Source organism: Podarcis melisellensis (genome assembly GCF_964234715.1).
Source record: "Podarcis melisellensis genome assembly, chromosome: 8".
Taxonomy (NCBI): Eukaryota; Metazoa; Chordata; class Lepidosauria; order Squamata; family Lacertidae; genus Podarcis; species Podarcis melisellensis.
Window position 1 is genome coordinate 55,225,766 of NC_138540.1, and position 18,998 is coordinate 55,244,763.

Genomic DNA, 18,998 nt, shown 5'->3' on the forward strand with positions numbered 1-18,998 from the left:
GCCCCAGAAAGGGTTCATTTCAGATGGGTGCAAATGGTGGCTAATATCTGCAACCCTTCTGGAGAATGCCAGGATGGCGAATTGCTTTGTGTTTGACTCCCCCACCCCCTGCTCAGCCACAAAGCTCAGTGAGGTGACCCCTCCTTACCCGTTTTTACCCCAGTCTCTTGCTCGAGTTGCTGATACAGCTTGTTGGAGTAGTCAGCCATCTTTAGCTCAATGGACAGGTGCCGCGCTGTGCTTACGATGCCCGCACAAAATCTTGTGGAACCAGCAGCTAGCCTGAAAGAGGGAAACCCAGGAGGGTCTGTGGGGACTCTGGAAGCTTGTTTGGCCCAAGAGGAGAGGTCATGAGTCAGTGGCAGAGGGCTCCCTAAGAAAGCATGGAGCTGCCATACCCAGAGTCAGGCCAATTGGCCCACCAGCTAAGTGTGGTTGGCACTCCTGGTCTCCAGATGGAGCTTTTCCCAACCCTATCTAAAGACTGAACCTAGGACATTTAGATGCAAACGGCCCAGGGAGTCATTTCCTATGGAATCAGGCAGGGAAGAGGAGGAGCAGGCAAGGCTTTCCACCAATTAAAGAGTGGGGCCTTTTGCACCTTATACAATTGCCTGTACTTCCAAAGACTCTGTGGGTACACCCAGAAGGCAGTTTCTTGAGCCCACAGTCAGGAAACTTGTAGCACTTAGTGGGGATTATGGGCAGCATCCTGGAGAAAGGAAAAATATTTTCCCCCAGGAGACCTCCCCACATTGCCACCAGCAAGTGTTACAAAGGTGGCATGGCTTGTACACTGGGATCACAGACCACCAAAGCCAGTAGAAGCTACTTCCTGTCTGGAAACAGATAGATTACATAACCCTACCAGCGACTGTGAGCCTGATATTTCTACTCCTCTTCTTTTTGGGACCTGGACTGGATGAAATCACTGCCAGGGGCTAAAAGAAAGGCAACTGAAAGGCTCTCTTTCTTTGGGCTGGTTTCTGTTGGAAAACCTGTCACAATTATTCACTTTTAGGAAGGCACTAAGCTTTACAAGCTCTGCATTTGGATGGATCCTCAAGCCCCATCTTTATTTAGTTATTATTTCTACATCCCATCCTTTCTCCCAAAGGAGCCCAGTGTACATCAGTGATAAAACAATACAATACAATTTAAAAAATGTATTTAAGATATTTTAAAAACCATTAGAAGTATCGAAAAGCAATCACATACTCTCACAGCACACAGTTTCAAGATTGCCAGGAACACCTCAACTTTAATTAGATGGTCAGTCATAAAGCAGGAGCTTCTTTTTAAATTCCATATGAAGTGCTAAGTTTGTACGAAGTGAAATAAAGTGTCATTAAGTAGATCCCAATCTCTTTTTCCTTGCTTTCCTCCATGTTCTTCCCAGCACACAACAAAATCAAAATGCGCTCCTCTGAAGATGTGTGTTGGTTTTACAAAGGATGGAGTTTGTGAAACCCAATTTGGGTGCTGAGCACGCAAAGCCCAAGTGTGCCACTAAGATATGGGAGGGGATATTTTTAGCTGTGTGTTGACAAGAGGCACGCTTTGCCTTCCATTCCAGATTTCACAAGGAGAGCCCAAGTGCAAGGAGGCAATTTCTGCCACCAGAGCCAAAGGAATAGCAAACATTTGCCCTTGCATGCTGCTGACACGGCAATGCCAACACACAGGGTTAGGACAGCATTCCTTGGCAAAGGAAACGTAAAGGAACCGGATGGTTTCTGGCAGGGCTTCTTTCAGTCTTAAAGACTAACTCAGACAACATACACAATGCTGTCCTCTAATGCCAAACCAGCATCTAACACTACTGAGGATACTTTAAAGACATGGGACATTCATAGAAGAAAGGGTTATTGAAGGCTATTAGTCGTGATGTCTGTGCTCTGCCTCTATGGTCGGAGACAGTAATGCTCCTGAATAACAGTTGCTGGAAACCACCGGAGAGGAGAGTACTGTTATGCTCCAGCTCTGCTTGCAAGCATCTCACTGGCATCTGGATCGCCACTGTGAAAACAGGATGCTGGACTAGATGGGTCATTGGCCTGATCCAGCAGGCTCTTTTTATGTTCTTATGACAAGCATTTCATTCCAATCACCCTTGCTGTCACACAAGTGAGATCACACCAATGTACTAAAAGTTAATTAATCTGGAATAACATACACCAGGAATCCATACACCATATAGGCAGAGATCAGAGTTTCAAAGGCAATCTTAAGTATGCACTGAAATAATAGGGGGAATTCACTCCTTTAGAACATTTTTACTACCCTGATTACAAGTGTAAGAAGACAGAGCTTAATAACCATTAGTCTACACCTTATGATTTTAATAAGCATGCAGAAATTCTACAGAAACTTTGACTCTGTGCTGGTAGCAATGAAGCCTGTTAAACCAGTATTAGCAGGTGCAATTGTATTTAATTTTATAAGCATCCCAACTGCTCAGGAACAAAACCCCCAGACTGTCAGCATTCCCGTAGCCTCCCCCCATGACCCCAACACATGGATAGGTTTATGTGAGAACTGGTGCTGTCTCAGGTACACAGGTCCCAAGCCACGACAGGCTTTTAAAGAAAGCACCAAGCCACCAGCTGAAAACATTCCCAACTTTTGGTCCCAATTAGTAGCCCAGCAGCTGTATTTTCAACCAGCCAGACAGTCTTTAAAGATACCCCCACTGCAGGGAGAAGCACAGGTAAAGGAAACGAAACAAGGTATGAGATGTTGTGTCAAACAGAAGCAAGGAAAACAGAAAAGGTAGGTTTTAACCCTCCAGATGTTGCTGGGACTGCAGCTCCCATCACCCTAACTATTGGCCATGCTTCCTAGGACTGATGCAAGTTGGAGTCCAACAACAACTGGAGGAACACAAATTTCTCATCCCCATGAAAGGCAGAGACAAAGCAACTTGAAATGAATTCCAAAGATAAGATGCTGCATAAGAAAGCTATCAGATGTAGGTAAGATATTACTGAACAAGGACCGCTGCCTGTGGAAAACAAGGATGTCAGAGAAGGGTTCTAGCTGAGTCCAGTCATCTCCCCACCATGCTGGGTTTCTACATGCAAGGGGGGGGGGGTTCTATTCCTGTTCCTTTTTTTAAGTGAGGAGAACATCTGAATACTGGTCCTAACCTGAAGCAGTACAGATCCAGAAAATACAAATGCCTTTTCTGTAGATGTAGATAAATTCTCAGCTTGAATCTTACAGTTAGCTAACAGGTGTGTGTACACTTTACCTCTGCTACAAGACCTTCCCAGTTCCACCACACAACATCACTTGCTGCATCAAACACCTATTTTCTTTTGCAAAGGGGGAAAGAAACCTATTTACCTGCCCTGCTCCAGTAAGACGATGTCCTTCCACCCGAGTTTGGAGAGGTGATATGCCACTGATGTGCCCATGATTCCACCCCCACAGATAACCACCTGTGCATGTGATGGCAGAGGGGTCGGGTGAGGTTCTGCTCCAGTTGTGCTACTGTGCCGGGAGCTGGTCATGCTTCTCCATCCTGGGCTAGCTCTTTGCCACCGGACATCAGACAAGAGCCGGAGGAACATCTTGATAAGGGTCCTTTAGCCCTTTCCGAGCCCCACAGATAAATCCCAAGAGTTGCTATTTCTGGAAAACATAACATTATTATGCAAAATGAATCTGCAAAACTATCATGGCTTAAAATGACATCAGCCAGCATTACAATCTCCTTGGCTTATACAGAGGTAACTGACATGGAGCAAAAGTTCCCCCAGCCAGGTTCTGTAAACCCAGACAGACAATAGCCACCCATAGCCTTAGGCAGAGGTGATTTCAGGTCCTGCTGCAAAAGATGATCATTGCAAAGGATACACTGTCACAAACAGAACATCTCTGAAAAATATGTGAGAGAAAGCCAATGATGCACGGATTTTTTATTTTATTTTGCATAACAACACTTGCAGAATTATAGCAATTCCCTAATTAATTAATTAATTAATTAATTAATTAATAAAGATCAGGCAGGAAGTCCAACTCTGTTCAAATGCTGAATTGCTTGACATAAAATACTGAATTTGTATTTAGCATCAACAGAGTGCAAACAAAAGGTCTTTTTTGGGCTGGGTGGGGAACTGTGTTGCCATGGTCCATTAATTAAATTGGTTACAGCACATACAGAAGAAATGCTTTTTAATACTGAACATACCAAACCACTGTTACCTAGTACTTGAATAGTAGAGCATAACAAGGAAATGATAAAAAATAAAATTATGTTTTTAATTTTTACATTCTTGCTTTTGTTCAGTTAAAATTTAAGAAGGCTATTGGGAAATCATACACTGAGATTTGAAAGGCAAAAATGCTGTTTTAAAAAAGGCAATGGAGAAGAACTAGTTACAGAAAAGCTGTTTCTGCCAAAGTCAAGAACACAAAGACAGGAGACTGCAGCCTGTTAAATGCCGCCCCACAAGCAACATCTAGAAAACCCAGTACTATCTTTCTCAACCCAACCATTTCCGCCCCACGTGAGATATTATACACTTCACATGCCACACCAAAGGAACAGGCAAAGGAGAACCATTGTGCTCTGACACAATTTCATATCAAGTTATGTCACTGAGAAAAGAATATTCCAGGGCTTGGGTGAAATAAATAAACATACCCCACTTTTCAGCACTGATACGACCACATCTGGAGCACGAAGAAGAATGCTGACCACCTGGAAAAGATACAGAGCAACCGGAAATAATAAAAGACTATCAACAAGCTAGAACATTGGGGAGGGGCATGGAACAAAAATGTTCAGAGCCCTATGAAGAAGGCTGCAAGAGTTGTGTATTTTTATTAGCACTGAGACTACTAAGGGGCAATATGATAGCAATCTTCAAATGTTTGAACAGCTGCTACAGAGGTGAAGGAGCAAATTTATTCTAATTTGTTCTAGAGGGAAAGATCTGACTCACAAGTTCAAATTGCAAGAATGGCAATTTCACCTAAACATGAGGAAGAAATTCCTGGCCGTACAAGCTGTCCAACAATGGAACAGATTGTCTCGTAAAGTGGTGGCCTTTTTCATGAGATTTTTTAACAGAGGCTGGGTAGCCACCAAACAGGGAAGCTGAAATAACAGGTTCCCTGCAACAGCAGGATTTTGGATCCTTCAATCTCCAGGATTCTTTAAATGGAGGGCAAACGCTCCAGGCCAGCTATTGATTATTACACTCACGTTCCACCTTTCCTCAGAAGAGCTCAAGGCGGCAATGTGTGGCACTCCTCCTCTTTTGTCCTCACAACAAACCCTGCGAGGTAGGTGAGGCTGGGAGTTTGTAAGTGCTCCAAGGTCACCCAGGGAGCTTCGTGGCAGGAGGGATTCGAACCAGGGTCTTCGTCATCAGTCTCAGTCCAACACTCTCCTCACCCTGAAGTATCTAACAATCAAAACAACAACAACAACTTAACATTGGAAGAGGAATTTATCAGTCATTCAAGAACTCCAGTTATGCCCAGCAACAACCACCTTGCAAGGTAGGCCTAGATTTCTGTAGGTGGGGAGAGGGCAAGACTGCTCTGCCCCAGCAGCAAAGGGCACACCTGGCGCAACCCACCAGCCCACCCTGGGGCCATATTTGCATGCAACGGCCCCGCCTCCACAGCCTTCGTTTGCATGCGCCGGCCCCGCCCACGCAGGGCTTATTTGCATGCCCCGCCCAACATGGCTCAGGGGAAAGGGAGGCAGGCGAGGCCTGGGCCGAGTCAAGGGCCGCCTCACCTACGCCGGCTTCCCCTCCGGAGCGCGACCTTCTCCCTTCCCTTCCTTGATTTCCCGCCTGCGCTTTACGGCCGGACCGCGCGACAGCAGTGCACCCGGTGCCGTACTTCAGCCGCGCGTGGCCTATCAGAATCGGGAGGTGGGGTTACGGAGTCCGCGCAAGCGCACTCCGCTATCTTTGAGTGCTAGTCCGAGACAGAAAGGCGGGGATGGGAAAGAGAGAGGGGCTTCTGCGACGCGCAGGCGCAGTATGCAGTTCTTCGGTTGTGGCGGCGTTAATGCTGCTCCGCTTATCCTGGGCACAGCTTTTTGGATAGTGGGAGTTTTGTGTGCGCTGCTCGCCAAGGACCTGCCAGTGCTGGGGGGGGCGCATATTCTTGAGGCAGCTTCCCGCTACTTTATTAAAAATAATACTTTTTCAGCCTGAACTACACCCTCTTTTGGGCAACCATTTGAGGGCCACATGTCAGTGGTGGGTAGGGCCAGATCCCCACCCTGGGTCAGCCACTATATCCCAGTCTCACCTACCTCATATAGTTATTATAAAGATAAATTAGGGGAAGGAGCAACCATGTCTGCTGCCTTAAGCTCCTTGGTGGAAAGGGAGGCTAAAAATGCAAGATGGTAAATGTAGTTTAAATGTGACACCCAGAATTGAAACAGTACTCCAGATGTGGTTTGACCAGCAATCAGAGCAACGAGGGACCAATCGTGTCGCTGTTGTTGGCGGGATCATTCGTAAGGCTTCTGCCGGCGTGGTGGAACCGTTGCACATGATGAACCCCGCTGACCTATGAAGCTGCTCCGTGGTGGGTCTCTCACCCCAGCCTACCTCGCAGGGTTGTTACCGAGAAGAAAACAGGGAGGGGAGCCTGCACCCTGCGCCCTAGCAACTTGCAGGAAAGGCAATATGTTAATGTAATAAATGAACGAAAGCTCGACTTCGGTTGTCACTGACTGTTCACATTTTTTAAAAAAAAATAGTTATCTAATTGTTCTCCGGTGTAATGTTGCCATCCGTTTTTGTAAACTTGTAGGCCCCAAAAATGGCGCAAAGTTGCGGGCAATCTGTAAAGCACAGCAGGGTCGCCATCATCAGCTGGATAAGAGGCTCCCGCCCTCTCCCTCGCCCCTAAAGTTGCCTGCATCTTGGGACAGTGTTCAAATGAAATGTTGGGGGGTGGCGGGTGGCGAACAAAGGAGACTCCAGTCTATTGTGTGCTAAAGCAAGTTTTAGGTTGCACCTTCTACTGCTGGGACAAAGAAGCATGCAATGGTTGACCACTGCTCCATCCCCATTTAAAATGCATCCATCTGTACGCCGTTGTATCTTTTTAGGTGAAACACACAGGGTCCTTAGGTGCAAGACAAAGAGAAGCTCAGCAGTTTTCATATGAAGAAAGTTGAAGATTAATTTTTAGTGGTGCACTAGGTTAAAAACCAACAACCAAAAAGCCAAATTGGGTACCTTTGCATGATTAAGTTGGAGGGAATGTATTCTCATAAAGACCCAACTTCACATAGAACCAAGATCGTCCTCCAATTTAGGAACTCACCATTGAACATTTAAGCTCTATATTCTCCTAATTGCACAAAAAAACAAAGGTTGACCCAGAAGAAAAATACCACATCTTCTCCATCCTGGGCTAGCAATTTGCCAGACAGGCATCCCAGTTTTGAAGCACTCTGCTTTTATTGGGTTACCACTGTTCCAGTGTCCCCTCCACCTTCCCCAACACTGGAGCCTACTGTTGATGCACATCCAATCCAAATGTCTCTTCCCCATTGTGTTAATATTTCAGCAAAGCCAAGTATGCCTACCCCACACTGCATCAGTGAGACACAGTGGCTCGTGGCATCACTCTTAGAGAAACCATCACTTTGGGCAACAGGGAATTCCCATCTGGGTCAGGGATGGTTCATGAAAACTGACATAAGGCAGACCAAGAAGTGTGGTGGCTGACAGGCACCATGAACTTTGCTCCAAAGCAAGATTTGTTTGCACCTACAGGAGGAGTGGGGAACCTTTTTCAGCCTGAACTACACCCTCTTCTGGGCAACCATTTGAGGGCCACATGTCAGTGGTGGGTAGGGCCAGATCCCCACCCTGGGTCAGCCACTATATCCCAGTCTCACCTACCTCATATAGTTATTATAAAGATAAATTAGGGGAAGGAGCAACCATGTCTGCTGCCTTGAGCTCCTTGGTGGAAAGGGAGGCTAAAAATGCAAGATGGTAAATGTAGTTTAAATGTGACACCCAGAATTGAAACAGTACTCCAGATATGGTTTGACCAGCAATCAGAGCAGAACGTTTACTCCCCATGTTGTGGACACCATGCTTGTGTTAATTTAAGCTGAAGATTGTGTTTGCTTATATATCAGCAAAATTGCACTGTAGGTCCATGTTTAGCTTGTGATTGACTAAGAAACCTAAATTCTCACATGCCCAACTGCCAAGCTAGGTCCCCACCCCAACCTAAATCTGGTTCTTTTTTGGTACCTAAATGCAGGATTTGATGTTTATCTCAGTTGAATTTCAGTTGTTTGTAGCCTATTGTTCCAGCCTCAAGATCATTTTGAATTTTGTTTCTATCTTTTAAAGTAAGAGCTATAATTAGTCTCTCTCATGCCATCTGCAAATCTTGATAAACACCCCCTGAATAAAAGTAATTTATAAAGGTGTTTAACAGCCCAGGAGCACAGCCCTGACAATTGAGACCTCTTTCTTGGTAGATAGAGCCATCAATGAACACCCGTTGGATATGGTCGCTCAACCAGCTGTAGATCCATTCAACAACAATTATAATCCAGCCCACATTTTACCATCTTGTCAACAAAGGTACCACAGGAGTTTTTGTCAAAAGTTTTTCTGGATTAAAAAGAAAAGGAGATACAGTTTGTCTGGCATGACTTGGGGAGGGAGATTCCCTTTTTATTCACAGTTGATGGAGACACAAGCAAAACAAGTAAAAACCTGCAGACTCTTTTTTATTAAATTCTCCCATTTCATCTGTACAGAAAAAAATGCACATTATGTTCAGAATCTCCGTTAACAATTCAAAATTACACAGCATGAACATGTAAAAAGAAAGAACAGCCAAGATTTTGTACACAGAAAGGAAAAACAATTTACAAAAAAAACCTTTGTTAATGTTACATTTTTTAAAAGGACTAAGGGTCAGCCAACATTAGCTGTATCATCTACCAATTTACTGTCTCTCCAAAGGGCTGGTTTTGCAAGCTGCAGGAGGGGCACTGAATACAAACCCTTTTATGCCGCCCTGAGTTGTTCTGTGCACCTGCATTTTGCTTCTCTCAAACACAAAACACACCTATTCTTCAATCAAACACCACTTATATTGAGTTCCAAAGCGTACCTGAAGGGAAATTGCAGCCTGCCTCTGATGCATTTCCAAGAACCTTGAGATAAGTCATTTAATTCTCTTTGCACCAGCTTGGGAGCCTCTGGATGGAGGAGTCTGCAAGTGTCAGATGGAGAAGCAGCACACCTGATGCTCAGAATCTACACAGAAATGGAACCAATTATCATGCTGGTCACAGCTGTCCAGACGGACTAGCAATATGAGAACAGGTGTCAGCACAAGCCGGGGGCCAGGACAGTGCTGGTACCACATGCTGGATGGCACCACTTCCTAAAGACAGTTCCCTCCACCCAGCACTCTTCCAGTTTGTTAGTATTAATGCTCTGGATGCACCTGTAGTGTGTATGTAGGAAGAGTGTAACTTATCAATCCAGTTGGACAAACTATGAAGTGGAAAAGGATGTGTGATCCTTCGGTTTTCCAATTCAACAAGTTCCTTAGGTTACTTTGGGACAAGAGAATACCCTAGGCTGCATCTAAGAGCCACCACTAAAAGCCTAGAAATCCCTGCTCCTTAGGCTCCACCAGGGCTTTTCTGCAGGTACTCTAACCCTGTTATGCATAGAGCAGTGCCCAACCCGCGTACTTCCATCTCCAATGCATCAAAACAGGGGACCTTCCTTGAGATGAGAGCCAAGAGAGCAGCATCAGCGCAGCTTTATATGAGACACAAGGAAGGAGAAGCAGCAGCAGCACAGGGTCCAGAAAATGGAGGAGCTCGTGTTACAAGACAGTCGAGGCCACAGTGGTGAAGACAGCAAGTACTACAAGTTCAAACAGGGAACCTTATAGGGAAGAAGCAGAAAAACAAGCTCCCAATTCCTAAGTACTTTTCAAACATTCAAACTGCAGCACAGCCCCTTCCATCTTCCTTAAGCAGTTGCACGTATTCTGAGGAGGAAGTGGCAAGCACAACACTTTAGATGAAGGATCATTTTTGTAAACAGTCGTCCCTCAAATAAGCAGAAATACTTAACTGTCAGACTGAAACTGACAGGGTCTGAGGAGACTGCATGGAGGCTTAGGTGCTGCTGAGACAGAGACCTGCAGTGCTTGGAACTCAAGAGGCTGCTGCTTGTCTCTTTTTAAAACAATGGCTCACTCAGGGTCACTGAGAGAATGGAGTGACTGGCTGGCTGTAATGGCTTCGGCATTCTGTCTCTTCCCACGCAACTAGTTCCCTTACGTGCATCCCGCACAAGCTCCTCCTCTTCGGTAGCATCACTATATGCCTGCAAAAACCACTGTTGCTGATTATGGGAAGAGCATTTTTCTTTCATTAACCAATGGGGCACTCCCACTAGGATCGAGGGAAGGCAATTGTAGTTGGCTGAAGGGAAGCAATGTAAGAATAATACGTTGTACATCTTATTTGAATGCATGTGCTAGCCAGGATGGTGGGGGCATCCTCTCCTTTCACAGCATTTGCTGCAGGGTCACCATATGCAAGTACCAGTTTCTTCCCAATGTTGTGTAGGATTCGGAAGATGATACGACCAAGGTTATTCCTTGCCTCCTACAGTATGAATAGCAGCTCTAAGCACCCTGCAATTAATCTGCTGGCTGCCTCTCTTGCAAGTGACTTGAGTTGCTCTGGGAGCATCCTCCACCATCGCCACCCCATTTCAGTCAAGGTGGATTCCTTAGGATAAAGAAGTCTATGCCTTGTCTCAGAGTTAAAACACAGAATAACACAATACTGAAGGGCATCCAGGTGTGGGTGAAAGGGAGGGGGAGGGAATAGAGGCTTTGGAATGCACTGAGCACGCACTAGTTGGGGAACTATGGCACACACCCCTTTCCAATGTCACCATTCATAGATTCAGTAATATCAGAAGCAGGGGAAGGAAATCCAATCTAGTGGCCACAGTCCAAAAAAACCCCTTCAGTACACACAGGCTTGCCCACTGATCTCTGATTTCCCTAATCATCTCTCCTTAATTTTGGAGGCCTGAAACAGTCAGTGGGACTCAGGGGTGGGGTGGGATGGGGTGAGATTCTTGCACAAGCTTTTCCAGTTTGCCATCCTCAGGAATACAAAGCCACACTCTGAACGACTTGCTTTCCAGTAGGATGAAAAATAAAGGTTTCCTAAAGCTAAAAACTTTTGTGCCTTTCACCAACACTTCAAGAGCAGCAGAAAATATTCACAGTAGTGGTATGGCTGAGTGTCCACATCATCATTAAGATCAGCTGGTCCCATTGCCAAAAGCCCCTCGCTTTTGTGACGTTAATGCAGAACGCTGAGAAGTTGACATCTGACTGAGCAGTTGCAGCAAAGCAGGACAGGGGGCAGGGAGGGGAAGAAGATGTTGCACTCAAGCCTTGTGTCGGGCAGACTCATGATTTAGCCCTCTAAAGCATACAGGCAACCATGTCTAACAGGCTGATAGATATCCTACTATACACAAGGAGCCTGCACATGCGTATTTCCTCTTCTTCGAGTTCCTCCCTGTGCTCTCCAATCAACAGACAAGGAGCACACTCCTGCTCATTGCAAACAGGTACTGTGGTACTGTTACTAAAAGCATCACTTCAGCAAAGATACCTCTCCCATCCAACTCTTAGAAAGCTATCCCCCCTCCCCTCCCCCGTCCTTGCTTAGTGTAGGGAGCCCTGCCAGCTTCCCTACTTCCCAAATGGCTGATGATCTCTTTAGATGGATTCTTGACAGCAAGAGAAGTCTTACACCCTCCCTGACAGTTCAGGGAGGAAACTTCAGTACCTTGTAAATAAGAACCCTATGGGTCCAGCCGCTTTGGGGAGGACCCAAATCCTCGTTTTCTTCCAAAACCCACCGCCTTACTACCCAAAACCACAGCTCCACCATAGCTTGTCCAAAGGCTTCCCTTGAGATACAGTATGGTTTTGCAGGGGGTGCCTGTAAGACCACTGAAGTTTCTTTAATCTGGTCAATATTTTATTAACCCCAAAGATTGGAGTGGGGGTGGAGAAGTATGGAAGGCATTGCCTTTTGGCAAAAACAGAGGAACAAGCCACAAAAAGAAAAAAAGAAGTACAACAGAATACAGTAACAAAAGCACAAAAACAGTAGAGATGATGACGGGCCTCTGGAGGCAACTCTTGCTGACTGATTATGTGCTGGAGATGCTTGTTCCAGGGTGAGCCAGATGTCCAAAGCAAGGCCAGCTGTGAATGGTGGGTGATGTCCCTTCCCCTCGGTCCTCCTGCCTAAGCCAAGGAGCACAAACACTTCCACACCAAGACCTACTGTCCAACACTATGTCTGGAACAGATCTTTAAAAATTTGCTTTAAAAACCTCTTGAGCTGCAGGTTGTCAGTCTGTCTGGGGAGTGAAGGCAGTTCCGACAGTATGAGAAAGAGAGAAAGAGAAAGAGAAAAAACTTGTCTACAGGCAGGCAAACAACAGTCGCTAACGACAGGGTAACGAAGCTGCTGGCTGGACCGCCAAGGCTGCACGTGCCAACTCGTTCCGAGGGTGGAGAAGCCATGGACGAGATGGGACACTCAGCTGGCACGGGCTGCTGTTCTAATCTGTTTGTACTCTCCGGAGAGGTGGGAGGGGAGACTATACAGAGGAGGGCTGTACAAACTGGGCAACGGGCAGGCAGGCAGGCCTTCTTTCCTTCCTTCTTCCCTTTGACTACCAAGGCAGGCTCTACCTGTCCTTCAGCTCTCGTGTCACTCGCTTCGTGATACGCCCACACATCAGGCCAATCAGGAACAGGATGCAGATGCCCACACTGATCACTGAGAGGATGTAGTTCTTGGATGGAGAGGTCATCACTTGCATGGCAAGATCAGAAAAGCCTTCCGCTGGGGCAACCTGGCAGGCAAGGAGGAAGAAGAGTCAGCTCCCAAACCAATCGTAACAGATATCTACAATGTACAGATGAAATTTAGGGGGCAGTGCTTCAAACAAATCTTCTCTAAAACCACCCGATTTGTTACAACCCTGTATAGACCAGAATAGTGTTGCAGGACCATAAACTGGGCTAGGCCATTTGTCCATGTTATACTGGTGTTCTGCCAGCTCCTTCTCTCATAGGTGCTTACCTGAACCTTCTTTTCTTCTTCACAGGCTTAAGAAATTTAAAATATATATTAAACAGCTTGTAAATTTTTTCAAATAAAAATAAACAAACAAAGTAGGGCAGGGAGACGGCATTTTCAGTAGTGGCACCTGGGTGAAGAAACACACCTCCTAAAGAAGATCACCTGGCACCAGCTTTGTGATCTTTTCAGAGCCAGATGAAGACCTTTCTATTCACCTAGGGGCCATTGAAATAACTTGTTTTATGGACTAGTCTTCTTGGCTGTAAAAACTATGTTTTGTGTTTTTAGTTTAAGTTTATGACTTTATATTGTACTTTAATTGCGCTTGTTTTGGGCATCAATCAAAGATTTTGTGTAATGGGGTAGCTTTATAAATTCCATTAATAAATGATTTCTTAAAGTATCTGATCCTATCCCTCCCTCACATGGTATTGAACACAATACCATGATCAACAGCTGTGAAGTAGCAAGGAGTCCTACGCTCCTTATATCCTTTCAACTGCAAGCTTTCCCCTTGAGATTCAGGATGTTCTTTCTGTAACCAATCTCTCCTCAGCAGAGTGTGCAAACACAAGCCAGGGTATGTACAGCAAGGTGTCTGGAGAGGAGGAGGGGGTGTTATATGATTGTCCAACAGCAGGATGGTATTGCCCTCCCACAGCTGCCCTGTGCTGGGCCTTCCAAATTTCTTTCTTTCTTTCTTTCTTTCTTTCTTTCTTTCTTTCTTTCTTTCTTTCTTTCTCTCTCTCTCTCTCTCTCTCTCTCTCTCTCTCTCTCTCTCTCTCTCTCCCCCCCCCCCCCATTTCAGGGGCCAGGACCTCAAGATATCAAGAGATGGGGCCCTGCTCTGTAACAGCAACTGTTACATTTTGTGCTGCACTTGCCCTGCCAAGGATAGCTTTCTACAGATGGAATTTAGAATTGCACAGAAGTGGTGAGGAGCCATGCTCGACATGCATATTAAGGCTGTCCATGCCGGTAACTCAGACTCGCTTCCAAGACCAATCTAGCATATTGTGTCAAGGATTGTCACTACAGTAGTAGCATTCCATCATGTGTTCACGGCTTTCAGCACCAGCACATGCATCATGCTGGAACCTTCCATCTGTTCCAATTCCCTCATATTCCCAACAATCCCTAGGCACCCAGAAGAGGTCTTCCTGGAGGAATAAAGCGAGCAGCTTTGCTCACCTTGGCAGCGTAGCTCCACATTTCAATCCGGTCATTAAGGCGCTTCTTACACTCAGGCTGCAACCTCACACGCTTGTCCTCCAGGGCCTCCATCAGACAAGACATCTCTGCAGAACAGTGGGAAGAGTGTTACAAATGATTGAAGGCACAGTTTTTCTCAGATCATCATGATCTTGATCTTCCCACCCTCTTGCTATTATGCGTTTCTCAAGGTGACAAAACAGGTAATGACCATTGCACCACTTCATGGGGGGGGGAGCACTGGGGGGCTCAGAGATTTCATGGGCACCAGGTAAAATCATCAGGGGTGGATACGGGCACTACATTGGTGACCCTGGTGTTTAACATATTTTATATATATTTTTAGCAAATATGTATTGCTTAGAAAGGATTTTACTCATTAATCTAAACAATGATGATGAAAGTTGTATGAAAGTTCCTCTGTTTCCCCCCAAGTATATTGATTTTTACCACTGGTGGGGGGATTCTATCCACTAGTCCTTCACACCTCTAGAAGTGTACAAATCTATCGTAAGCAAGTTGTTTAGAGTGCAATTGTGCCTAGACTTGTTCAATACCAAGAAAACGATTGACTCTGTGGAAGTAGCACCACTGGTGGCAGAGATGCTTCCTGGGCTTCTTAGCAAGCTGTAAGACTTACGTCGCCCTCTTCCTGGTGGGATGGCAGCACAGTGGTGCTTGATGTCAAGGGCACAGGCCGTATGAAGGACGGGGTCCACAAAGATATCAGCTTTACTCTCCTTCAACATGTTGAGCACCTCCTAGAAGGGCAGAAAATTGCAATGCACCCTCAATATAATGATTTGCATATTTCATCTTAACTTGCTCATCCTCCTGCTGCTTTATTATACTTGGAATACTTAAACCCTGCTTTATAGCCCTGAGCAGTTCTCAAATAAAGTAAGACTTTTTTGCAGTGTGGAAGACTCCAGTTGCTTTCAAATGGAGCACCTTTATAGTAGTCTACTCAAAGTTATGAAGGCATTGATGACTGTTGCCGGGTCAGAATTTGAAAGGGATGTGCTGAAGTGTGGCAACAGAAAAATGCAAAGGGGAAGGAATGGATGCCTTTCCTTTGGCTGACTGAAGCGGACTGAGGAACAGTGACAGAGGGGAAAGCAAATCACAACTAGCCCTAGGAATCCTTGGAACATCCAAGCTAGAGAACAAAGCTGTAGTGCCGAAGAAGTTCCAAAGTGAGGAGAATGCCATCAGATTGAGCTGTACACAATCTAGCATTCTCCCCCTTGCCATTAGCACAGAAGCACACCTAGTTCTTTACCTTCTTGCACATGTCTGCTTTGATCTTTAGCAGATTCACTTTCAGGCATTCTTCCACTTGTCCTGTCTGCTCCTGGGCTGCTGCTTCCTCAGCGCACAAGCTAGAAATCTTTCAAAACATAAAATACATTAGGTTATAGTACCACAGGCCAACAAAGTAGCCTCCTTTTGGAGGGAGATAGAACAAATTTATGTGACAAAAAGGTCCAAAACATGGAATCTAGCAAGGGAAACAAATGCAACCTTACTTTCTGGTTCAGTACATGTTATCCCTTTATTACTGAGGAAAGGCTTACAGTGTAACATAGCCCAGAGGATTAGCAACATTATCCAGAGGTCCTCTATCGTGGCTGTTGCTTAAGGCCAAGGCTGGAAGCTATTCCCTGACTTAAGCTAAATTCCAGCTGGCAGAGCTTGGAACAATTTCTGGAAATGAGCAGAAGTGACAAGCAGCACCTACTCTCCACCCTGCAAGAGCAGGATTCTATGCTTCTATTATATAGTCTTTGCTTGGCAAGGCAATACTATTAGGGGCCATCTACTCCTGCTTTTAAGCTTCCTGTTCCTTTCCAAATTCAAGGAAGGCTTGTTCTCCAAGAGGTCCTTAAATATCAGTTATGATGAAACAAGGAGTCTCCCACACACTATTCCTCATAGCATGGAAAGGACCAAGGGGAGGAACTTTACATATCAACTTAACTCTGGAAAGGATGGTTGCATATGAAATATGAACAATTTTTGTGTAAGATGCCAAGCTGGATTCCCATAATGCTTTGCCCACAAGCAGCTCTTGGAGCAAATCTATTTTCTGCAAATTGCAAATGCCACAAAAGGTGACAACCACAAGGTGATTTTAAACTACTGGGGGATTCAGTCAAGATCGCCATAGTTCAAACTGTACTACCAGGAGCTCGTGAGAACTTGCCAACATATATAGTGTGAAGGAGGATTGAATTTGAAAACTCCCACCTCTTCTGAGCAGTGCATCTGCAACTGAGGATCTAACCGGTAATCAAGAGCGGATTCCTCAATAATCACGCGAATCTGATCTTCACAGTCGGGAGAGAGACGCTGTTTAAGGGTGAGAACAAGAACAGTCATGCCACTGGAGAAGAACCAACATTCACATGTTCCGCAGAGCCTTACTTGCTACCCAGATGAATGAAGTATAGTTACTGGTTCCCACACCTTTACCTGTGCTCTTGCATAGACTGTGCACATACTGAAACATAAATCCTGCTTGAATCCAGACTTTACCAGTGTTATAGAAAGGCATCCCCTGCCATTAGACAAATGGCTCAGGCAAGTGATTTTCAGTGTAATGAAAATTGCTAGTGATTTAATTTATTATTGTATATTTCCTGCCTGGGAGAGAGGAAGAAGTACTTGTAGGATTTTCTGCCTGGTGTCAAAATAAGTGTTGGCGTTGGGTATTATGACCGGGGGCTGGGGGGGGGGGAGAGATTTTATATTCTGCCTACTGCAGCATATGTATTGGACCAGCCCTTGTTAAGAGAAACTGTCCAGCCTCCTAGCCAAAGTTCTCCAGTCTATCTGCTTCTCAGATAAACCATAACACTCTGGAACTATTGCAACCTGGATACCCTTTTTTAGCACTATTTGCCAAGTAAATGTTTAAGGAAAAGAGGTGCCTGTTCCCAAGCAGGAATCTACACGTATCAGAAACCACAACCAATTAATTACAACTCACTTGTGCACATCTAAGTGTTTAGAGACACGTAGCTTCCCTTCATTTATTTCTGCTGCAGCCTAAGCCCATTAATGATGAACATGTTTCTACTGCAGTTAAAATATGAAGTGGTTCTCCATAGGGGAAGGAGCTAGAGATGGGCAGAGATATGGGTTCACCAGCACTGTGGAAACAAGTCAGCAATGGGGAAACCCCTGCCTCTGACCTGTGCTTATACAGAATCATTAATGCACATTCACCACAAATCTTAACTAACTTGAGCAATCATGTATTTTTGGTGCATTCTTTAGCACTAAAAAAAATCTCTTAAAGTCAATCTTTGACAGCAGAAGGCAGCTTTGTTTATGGCTTTTTTCTATAGGGAGAATTCTTCATATAGGAAAACATCAGATGAGGCAGCACTTAGACAAAACCTGCAATTCAATTCAAGATGCAAGAATACAGCAAGCCAAAGCAATCTGATCAAAGAGGGTAATTATGTGTTACATTCACCACACCAGAAGAAGCTCCATGCAAGTGAGCCTCTGACAGCTGGGAATTCTGAATGCTTCCAGGGAGATAAGGCAGAGATAAGTCCTCCTTCATTGTTTACCTATGCTCATATTCTGTCTCCTAATATCCCTCAATATATTCACGAGGGAAAAGAGCAGGGCCATTTAGCTCATAAAGAGATAAGAAAAGCAGAGGAAGGTTACCAGCAGCTCAATGATCACCTCTGCTTTCTGTCTGCAGGTCCAAGAAGAAGCCTTCTCAACTCTCAGTGGCTGCTTTACACATCACTCCTTTTAACATAATGATCACACCACTTAGGCTGATCAGTGACACCAGATGAATTACCAAAAATTCACTGTTCCATAAAATTAGCTAATAACATAATGAATTGTGTGATTTCAATATAGTTACAGCTTTTTCCAAATATAAGTGGTTAACTTTTAGGACTTGATAAAATTAATGTTAAACACTCTATTAGTTACAAACATTAAACCATGTATGGAACTGTATGTTTTCAATTGTCCCATCTTAAAATGTTTTATTAAGTGGGTTTTATTCATTTTTCTCTCCTAATCAACATTCATTTCAAATGCTTGGTTGCTAGAAAAATTCTTTAGATAGTTATTCAGCATGTAAAATTTACACAGCACACTTTTTAAATTTTAAGTTAAATAAATGTAACTTTTAAGTTTAGGTTGACTAAATCAGATCACTGGAACAAATTCCCAGAGAACATGTGTAACTGGGCCTAAGCTTCTGAGACCTGCCTGTATTTTAAACATGCTTGTTGACTGGCACATGCCACATAGCAGAACAAGTCCCTTTGGGGACCTTCTGGCCCTAGGTCCTTGTGAAACATATGCCCCTTAGTCACCTGGTCTGCGTATTTCAGCTTCAAGCAGGATATGACCTGCCCTTCAAGCTCAGAATCATCCTTGGCCTTGGTCAGAATGCTCTGGCAGAACTTGGGGATGTCAGCTTTGCAGGCCTTCCTGAGCACTGGATTCAGGCGGTAGTCTACGAAGGAAGAAAGGAGCAAAATTAGTCATGAAGAGCGGCTGCTGGAATAAGGCACCAGCTGCAGAACTGAGCCACTTTTACTAAGCAGTCCAGCACTGG

At 44.9% G+C, this 18,998-nt stretch overlaps 2 protein-coding genes and 1 long non-coding RNA gene across 7 annotated transcripts in view; 1 reads left to right on the forward strand and 2 right to left on the reverse strand.

Annotated features, from left to right (window-relative positions):
• The window catches only part of PDPR (pyruvate dehydrogenase phosphatase regulatory subunit), a 32,206-nt gene extending 26,329 nt beyond the window's left edge, over positions 1-5,877 (reverse strand). Inside the window, exons 1-5 of one of the 4 annotated variants that reach the window (XM_081922783.1) lie at positions 5,759-5,877; positions 5,216-5,417; positions 4,652-4,708; positions 3,349-3,630; positions 149-282 (exon numbers count right to left, since the gene is read on the reverse strand). In XM_081922783.1, coding sequence (XP_081778909.1) covers positions 149-282; positions 3,349-3,575 — 361 coding nt within the window. In that variant the 5' untranslated portion in view covers positions 3,576-3,630; positions 4,652-4,708; positions 5,216-5,417; positions 5,759-5,877. Of the gene's footprint in view, positions 1-148; positions 283-3,348; positions 3,637-4,651; positions 4,709-5,209; positions 5,418-5,758 lie in introns of all 4 variants that reach the window. The other 3 variants (XM_081922781.1, XM_081922782.1, XM_081922780.1) reach the window with 3 other exon arrangements.
• Positions 5,878-6,485: 608 nt separating this feature from the next.
• Positions 6,486-10,229, forward strand: LOC309376447. Its single transcript, XR_014171197.1, has 2 exons — positions 6,486-6,741; positions 8,499-10,229. It is a non-coding gene; the product is annotated as an uncharacterized lncRNA (long non-coding RNA).
• The window catches only part of GLG1 (golgi glycoprotein 1), a 63,678-nt gene continuing 53,412 nt past the window's right edge, over positions 8,733-18,998 (reverse strand). The window contains exons 21-27 of one of the 2 annotated variants that reach the window (XM_081922778.1): positions 18,754-18,896; positions 16,646-16,747; positions 15,678-15,785; positions 15,036-15,156; positions 14,375-14,481; positions 12,790-12,953; positions 8,733-9,284 (exon numbers count right to left, since the gene is read on the reverse strand). In XM_081922778.1, the coding sequence (XP_081778904.1) occupies positions 9,278-9,284; positions 12,790-12,953; positions 14,375-14,481; positions 15,036-15,156; positions 15,678-15,785; positions 16,646-16,747; positions 18,754-18,896 (752 nt within the window). In that variant the 3' untranslated portion in view covers positions 8,733-9,277. Of the gene's footprint in view, positions 12,954-14,374; positions 14,482-15,035; positions 15,157-15,677; positions 15,786-16,645; positions 16,748-18,753; positions 18,897-18,998 lie in introns of both variants that reach the window. The other variant, XM_081922779.1, reaches the window with a different exon arrangement.